Below are 8,169 nucleotides of genomic sequence, written 5' to 3' on the forward strand. Positions count from 1 at the left end.
TTTGGCTTCTGAAGTTCTAAAATTGTCCGATTCTGCAATATTATTTTGTTATAGAAGGTATTCAGTAAGTAGTCAAGATTGACCTTTACATATCCTGAAGAGAAAGTTTCTACTGTTTTATATTTTTTTGCATTTATTTGAAATAATGCTACTGTTCATTTATGAACAATAATGTTAGTGGAGTAACAAATTATTTTAATGTAGTCTTTCCATTCCAGATTTTAAATGTTAAAACTCTCCTTATTGTGATCAGTAATATATTCTAAAATATGCTTTCCCATTAATCTTAGTAATTTTCTGTCATTATATGAAAATATAAATTAGTACAAATGAAGCAAATGATAAATGAAGAAAATCAAGACAAACTGGGAATACATACAAACTATCATCTGCCTTGGTGGCTTCACCTATTTCTCATTCATTTCACTTAAGCTCCTATTTATAGATCATAATTACAGTAATATCTTAGTGGAAAGATTATGAGGATAAAGGCCTGCCTCTCATAATCAGGTGCCTAAGGTGTACTCCACAACCTGTTGCCTCTTATCTATTCTATATCTTATTTATAATTCATCTTGATTCTAAAATATAATTAACCAGGCATAAACTCTAATCATCAAAGCAAGAGCTAAGGACAGTTTTGAAATAATACATCCCATTCCAGTAACATATGCTTTGGGTCATGATTACACAAAGCAATGCCTTTATAATATTTTCACCAAATCTGTGGTATTCTAGAGACATCTGCAATTACAAGCTATTTATTTCATGTTTTTATCCCATATGTGGTGCAAATAAGGAAAATTTAGTGTTAGCTGCCACTGAAATATAGCCAGTTGTGAAGACACTTAGCCTTTGCCTCTTACCTGTAGTGTTATGACATTGTAGTCCTGTTCATTAAAAATGCAAGTTTTGCTCATATGTGGGATATAAAACTGAAAGCAACAAATAAACAAGACAAACAAAAACTCATAGACACAGATGGCAATATAGTGATTACCAGAGGGAAAGGGGGTGGGGGAGGTAGAAAAGGGTAAAGGGGGTCAAATAGATGGTGACATAAGGAGATTTGACTTTAAGTGGTGAACACACAATGCAATATACAGATGAGCTATTACAGAATTATATACTTGAAACCTATATGATCTTATTAATCAATGTCACCCCAATACATTTAATAAAAAAAGAAACTGTTAGTTCTAGAAATGCCTACTTGTTATAATTTATGATTTGAAGTAGAGACCATATTACCTTTAGAAGTCAAGTAAAGGACACAATTTCCTTACCACATTTATTGGTGTGGGAGCCATTGAGTTTAACATACTTTACCTCATCTGCTCCTCATCATTCTCTCAGTTAACAGTGCTGCCTAAACTGTCCCAAGTTCAGGTTAGGTTGTATGCAGAAATGGAAAATATTTAGCAATGATTACATGGTTTTCTGCAATAAGATGATGATATCTAAGACATATTTCAATCATTTCAGCCTCTTTCTCCTCTCTGCCAGGTTTTGATAGGACTTCTGGCTCACAGTTGAAATGTTGGTGTCTACTGAGTCATCACTCTGAAGCTATCACTTGTGTCTAGTAAAAATATATATATATATATTTTAAATCCCCAATGTATACCTATGATCAGCTTAAAAAACTCAAAAGACAAAATAGTGAATGCAGACTTTCCTTCTTACGCATGCACACCTCTCAGGACACACTTTACCGCTTCCGTTGCACATGGAAGACCCTAAGATTCTGTTTTCAGGTACATAAAAATATTGAGGAATGTGGTATGGGTAAGTGGCATAGATTATAATTTTGTTTCCCAATGTGATATAGAACAATCGTCTTTGCCTTTAGTTTTAGTCTAGCTTCCATAACTATATTTTTAAAAGTTTTCTAGGATAGAGATACCCATGTTGATTTATTACATGCCAAGCACTAAACATGCATTATCTTATTGAATCTTTATAAGAACCCTATAAAAAACAAAATTTACCATTTATTGGGTGCTTACTGTATCCTACACAGTGCCAAACTCACTCCCTAAGGCACTTACACCAACATCATTTGAGTGTGTACTACTATCCCCCTTTTACAGAAGAGGAAATGAAAGGCCAAGCAGGTTAAGAAACCCGCCCATGATCACACAGCTAGAAAACAGCCAAACTGCAATTTGAACCTAGATGTGTCTGTTTCAAAATACCTAGATATTCTTACATCCAACCATTATGCTGCACAATATCCTTATGTTCCTGGTGAGGAAACTGAGGCCCACAATATTCAAAACCTGGACAAAATCATATGTAGTAAGCGGTGGAACAGAAATGAAACTCAGGATTTCCTGATTGCAAAACCCATATACAGATACAAGATAGTGTTTTCATTGGCAACAGCTCAAGTATCTATTTTTATCTCTAAACTCTGCAGGAAGAAGGGGGAATGTTGTACAATTCTGCACCTGGAGCGTGTTGGCTTGTTATTCTTTGTCTCCCATTCCCTTCTGCCCACCCTCTCACATTTTTGTGTGAATTTGATTCTAACATTTTAATGAGACACCATATTATGAAAATAAATTAAATATGGACAGAGAGCAGAAGAAAATTGAGCTATGAATCATTTCAGCACAAGGGAACTTTGAGAGAGTTTGAGATAGAAACAAGGGATAAGATTAGAACAGTGTTTACTTATTTGCTTTTCTTTAAGTCTTCGTTTTGTTCCAGAATGGATTTTAGACAGGACTTTTAAAAGTAGCTATTATCTTTCCTCTTTTGTTCTCAACTCAAGTGTAATCATTTTCATGAATTTTTCCCCAGTTCACTAAGAAGTAAAACATCTGCTATTGAAAAACACCCTCAGTTTTTTAAAGGGGGGGGGGGAATAATACAAACAGGCTCCAGAAAATGAGGGGATTAAAGAAGAATAAATATGTCCCATTCCTTTAAAGAGTATATTTTAAATTTCTAACCCTTGCATTGTGGAAATGTCTTTTACTTAGCTCTTAGAAATTTAATCTATAAGGATACAAAATTAAACAAGCATGTTAGAACTGAAAGAAACTTCAAAATTATCTAGAGCCATATACCTGCTCATTTGTGAGGCGAGAAAACTGTGTTTCAGTACACCAAGAGACTTGCCTGTATCCCTCAGACAAAACTAACTTGTAAAGTCAAGGCTTCTATATTCATTCGTGTCACAGTACCAGAGTCTGTAAAGACAAAAAATGAGGAACATGCAGGCATTTCTCAATCTTGGTTGCTTACAAAGTCAGACAATTAGGTTCACGAATTAATCCTAGAAAAAGTGCTACATACCTCATTGCTGAATATCACTATGGTCACCTTCGAAATACTCCCCTTGGAAAGCTATGCACTGATGCCAGCGCCTAGTCCTCCATTCAAAGCAATTTTGGAACTCTTTCTGGAGTGGCTATCAGAGCTGTCATCGTATTACCCTTGATGTCCTGAATGTCATCAAAATGTCTTTCTTTCAATATTTCCTTTATCTTCAGGGTAAAGAAAGAAGTCATTGGGGGCCAGATCAGGTGAAGAGGGAGGGTGTTCCAATACAGTTATTTGTTTACTGGCTAAAANTCCAATACAGTTATTTGTTTACTGGCTAAAAACTCCCTCACAGACAGTGCTGTGTGACCTGGTGCATTCTTGGGATGCAAGAGCCATGAATTGTTGGCGAAAAGTTCAGGTCATCTAACTTTTTCATGCAGCCTTTTCAGCACTTCCAAGTAGTAAACTTGGTTAACTGTTTGTTCTGTTGGTACAAATTCATAATGTATAATCCCTCTGGTATCAAAAAAGGTTAGCAACATTGTTGCAACAAGTTCACAAACATAATTGTCTGACTCTTATAGACCCTGCTAAGAGTTTTAAAGTAAACCTTGGCCCTACTCTCCACCAATTAAATCCAAATATCTGGGGGTGGAGCCAGATGATTCTGTATGCAGCCAGGGTTGAGAACCAGTGAGATCGGTCAAGAAGGTTCTACACAGAGCTCCTTGGATCTCAAGCTTGTACTCCCACTAGGGGCACTTTTCTACTTTATCTTCCAGTCTTTCCAGGGAAGAGCCACAGTAATAGAAGTCATGTTACAGTAAACTTCACCTGTAGCGCTCACTTTCAAATTTCAGTCTATAACATTGAATTTCACATGATTCTTCAATGAAAATGCTGTTTCTTAACTTTATTCTTCTTCTAACACTTGTTTTACACTTTTGCTTGGTATAAAATAGAGCTAGGAATTCTCAATTTGTGTGATTATTCACATACACACACACACACACACACACACACACACCAAACAAATATACCAGTAAAATAACAATAATTATGTAGGTATCCAGGGATGAAATCCATGTAAAGAAAATCCAATTTTGTTTTATAGTCAGCATGCAACTTTGTAATATTTTTAAATACACCTTGGATTGTTTCTTCAGTGATGTTTAAGTGAATTCCTCAGCCATAATTTCCAGACTTTGCTTGGTAACAACAGAAAAATCAACCTTGGTTTTAAATAATATGAATAAACTTATTAAAATATCTCTCATTAGGTCCACCATCAGACATATGAGACTCAAAATATTTTGAATACTATTTTCAGTTTTATCAGTTTGCTCAAAGCTGGGACATTATTAAGTCTCATTAGCATTTCATATAGGCTATGACAAAAACAGAGACTCAAGTACTTAATTGAGGTAATTTTACATTATCCAAATCAAAATAAACAAGGACAATGCTGACTATTGATCTTTTCCTCTTTGGAAGGAACTTCTTTGAATATTCCACTCTGGAAGGTCTAGTTCAGAACCAAAAGGATGCAGAGGCTCTGAGAAGTTCTTAATCTAATATTTTCCCCTTGCTTACTCAGCAATCACTTTTCCTTCAACAATGGGAACAAGATATCCTGTGGAAAAAAATTCTACCTAGCCACCATGATAAAACAGTCCCTTTATAATCTTCAGTGGTAATTGAAAAACTAACTCCTACCTCTTACTCATAAATCAAACAGTGTCTGATAAACGCAGCAGCTCTGCATACAGAGAGGACTGAGCCCAGAACACAAGACTGTTTTCATTTTCTCTCCAAAGAGAATGAGAGCTGTGGGCTTCCTTCCAGAAACTCTGAGATGTTTTTCGGTACATTTACATAATAAACCCAAATGAAGATAGAACTCTTGATTTTGTATATGTCAGCTTTGCTAGCAATTTTGTTTGCTCTCAGATGTTTATTGCAAAATGAAAAAAAAAATAGATCAGGGAAAGATAAATTTTATTAGTGGCCTAACATCCCCAAGACATGGAGAGCTTTTATTATTTTGAATTTCTTACTTTTATAGTCTGTAAATTATTTCAATATAAATAATGCAATTGTGACACTTTTTTATTTAATTTTTGCTGAGTCTCATTGGACACTTGCTCATTATCCATCAAGCACGGTAGAAGCAGATTTTAGGTTGTATAGTACATCAGAATTCTCTCTTTAGTCCATATGACAAATTTATTTTAAACCAAACCTCTTTCTCAGGAAAAAGAGGACTATTTGAAGCTTTTCAGGCTGAGAGTTATATGCAAATGATAGCTTTCCTTTGCAAAATCTGATGACATGGATGCTGCCTATATGTTCTAGGGAGCAGGCAGAAATACACGTTAAGGATCAAAATTGGCACTTGTGTTTGTAAGTGATGTTGCCTTTACTGCAGGTAGGGGGAAAGAAGTCCTTAACCACTGAAGAACCCAAGTATTGCTAAAGCAAGATTTCTAAGTTAGCTGTTCTAATTGGCTTCTTTTTCTTTCAGACATGCACACCAGGATTTTATCGACAGCGTTCTGAGCTGGGTGGTCGCACCCCTGGGCCAACCCTGGGCACCTGTGTCCCATGCAACTGTAATGGACACAGCAGTCTCTGTGACCCTGAAACCTCCATATGCCAGGTAGTTACCTGAGTGTTTCTTGAACAAGGTCCACGTGTTCATTTGTCATTACGCATGCACGGATACCATATGCAGAGGCCAGCTAAACTTCAGGGTGTGTGCGTGTGTGTGTGTGTGTGTGTGTGAAATAAAACTTAAAGGAAAAAGACATTTGTCATAGTATACATTTTTTAAAGCAATTAAAAAATGATAGTTGGGGGCCGGCCGAGTGGCGCGATGGTTAAGAACTCACTTGGGATGCCAGAGGGCCCCGGTTTGGATCCCACATATGAGGGCCAGTGACACTGCCCTCCACAGCTAAGATGCTGAACAACAGCTCAACCTGGANGGCCCATGAGCCCCTGGAATTTAGACAGCTTAAAAACAATAGAATATGCTTCAGGTTATTGACAGAAGCCTGAGAAGACTCTCCTCGTAAGATTGACTGTTTGCTAGGTGGTCTTAACTTCCTGGTATGGTAATCTATATATATATGCTTGCTGTTTCCAGTATTTCTGAAATTTCAATGGAGGTAGCTGAACAAGGACAGGTAACAACCGTGACTCCTGCAGCTCACCTGATCGAAAGATGTGATTGTCCCTTGGGCTATTCTGGTTTGTCCTGTGAGGTAAGCAGGTTCCTGCTTAAGCTAACCAAAACTCACTTAACTAACCAAAAAAACACTCCCAGAGCTACCTTTGCTCCAATCAGTTTTACTTTCATGCATACCTTTAACTATTTCCTTATCTTTTACTCACCGTGTAAGATATAGGAACAAGAGGATGCTGCTGTTATTACTTAGGAATAGGAATCACAGCTGAAGGGAGATAGCTGATAAAAATGAAAAGATTTGTAAAAATATGGAGCAGTCAGGGAATAAGAATGTTTTCATAAGGCCCATTTAGTATATCTGATTTATTTTCCTGGCACCTCTTCTGAACAGCTAGAGGAATTTAAACTGAGTTAGGTTAACATTATTATTTTACTTGTATGTAATTTATAAAACGTTTGTAAATGAGATTTAAGAAGTTTTACTAGTTGTTAACTGTGGTGATCATAAGATAGGATTATATCAGGTTTTGAAATATTGTTTTTATATAGAGCATGGCAAACTTGGAAGTAGAAGACTGTTCCCTTCAACACAAGCTTCCATAGATTGTTCCAATAATACACTATTATTCAATCATTATATTTTTTAAACTGCTTAATTTACTTTCTGTGATATTCCGTTCACTACCTTCAGAATTGGCACATTTTCTAGATCTTTATCTTCTGGAAGTCAATTTAATTTTTACAAATATTAAGTATTAACAGGAAGAATATAATATACGGAAAGGTGGAATGGATGATACACTGGCCTGGGTTCGAATCTCAACCTTATCATTTTCTAGGGCTGAGACCTTGCTCAGTTAAAACCGCTTTAAGCTTCAGCTGGTAAATCCTCAAGCCCTCGAGTGATTGTCACCATACTTGCTCCTCTCCTGCAGTCCCCATAGCCCTCCCCACAATGCAGCAACCAAAGGCTGACATGGAAGGGAACTCCAGAACCCGATCTAGTCCTACAGCAAGAATTCTTTCTCATTATTCAGATGGGTCAGTTCCCACAGAATACCAGTTAGGTATTTTATTATCTCCTCCACCTGCAACCTAAGAATCGTGTGAAGACTAAATGAGCTATGAATGTAAAGGATTTATCACAGTGCCTGGAGGTAGTCAATGTCAGTTGATGTAGCTAATATTAGTATAATGGAATAAGTAGTTATATAGCCTTATATTGATTTATTTATAAGGAATTTTATGTATCTTCTTATGTAAATAAGATTTGAGACATTTCATTAAGTATGGTACATGAGGCATGTCATAGCACCAGGTCAAAACTAAAATACATCTTTAAAATAACGAATATAAATCTCTTCAAAGGGGGAATGGTACAATGAAAAGAAGAAGAAAAATAAAAAGATTTCTTTTGGTGATTCCTACCTCGCTATACCACTTGGACAGGGAATTTGCAGTTTGTTTCTGGACCACATGTTGTTTACCTACATAATCATCGTGAAGATTGATTTAAATGAAAATATATGTGTGAAAGCTCCTTTGTAAATTGAAGTGCTGTTCAACTTTATAAACATAATATGGCTTCCACATTGTTCAGAGAACAATTTCATAAGAATAACTTCAAAATTATTGTGAAACATCCTTGGAATACCTTTACATCTTTGCTTGTGACTGCCCTCAAAGGCAATGCTAATTTGAAT

The 8,169-nt window shown here is 36.2% G+C and overlaps 1 protein-coding gene across 1 annotated transcript in view; it reads left to right on the forward strand.

Annotated features, from left to right (window-relative positions):
* The window catches only part of LAMA2 (laminin subunit alpha 2), a gene marked incomplete at its 5' end in the record, with an annotated part of 435,223 nt that overhangs the window by 245,644 nt on the left and 181,410 nt on the right, over nt 1-8,169 (forward strand). The window contains 2 exons of the mRNA XM_019630849.1: nt 1,638-1,757; nt 5,801-5,935. Coding sequence (XP_019486394.1) covers nt 1,638-1,757; nt 5,801-5,935 — 255 coding nt within the window. The remainder of the gene's footprint in view (nt 1-1,637; nt 1,758-5,800; nt 5,936-8,169) is intronic.

Source organism: Hipposideros armiger, unplaced genomic scaffold (assembly GCF_001890085.2).
Source record: "Hipposideros armiger isolate ML-2016 unplaced genomic scaffold, ASM189008v1 scaffold_957, whole genome shotgun sequence".
In the NCBI taxonomy this organism is placed as follows: domain Eukaryota; kingdom Metazoa; phylum Chordata; class Mammalia; order Chiroptera; family Hipposideridae; genus Hipposideros; species Hipposideros armiger.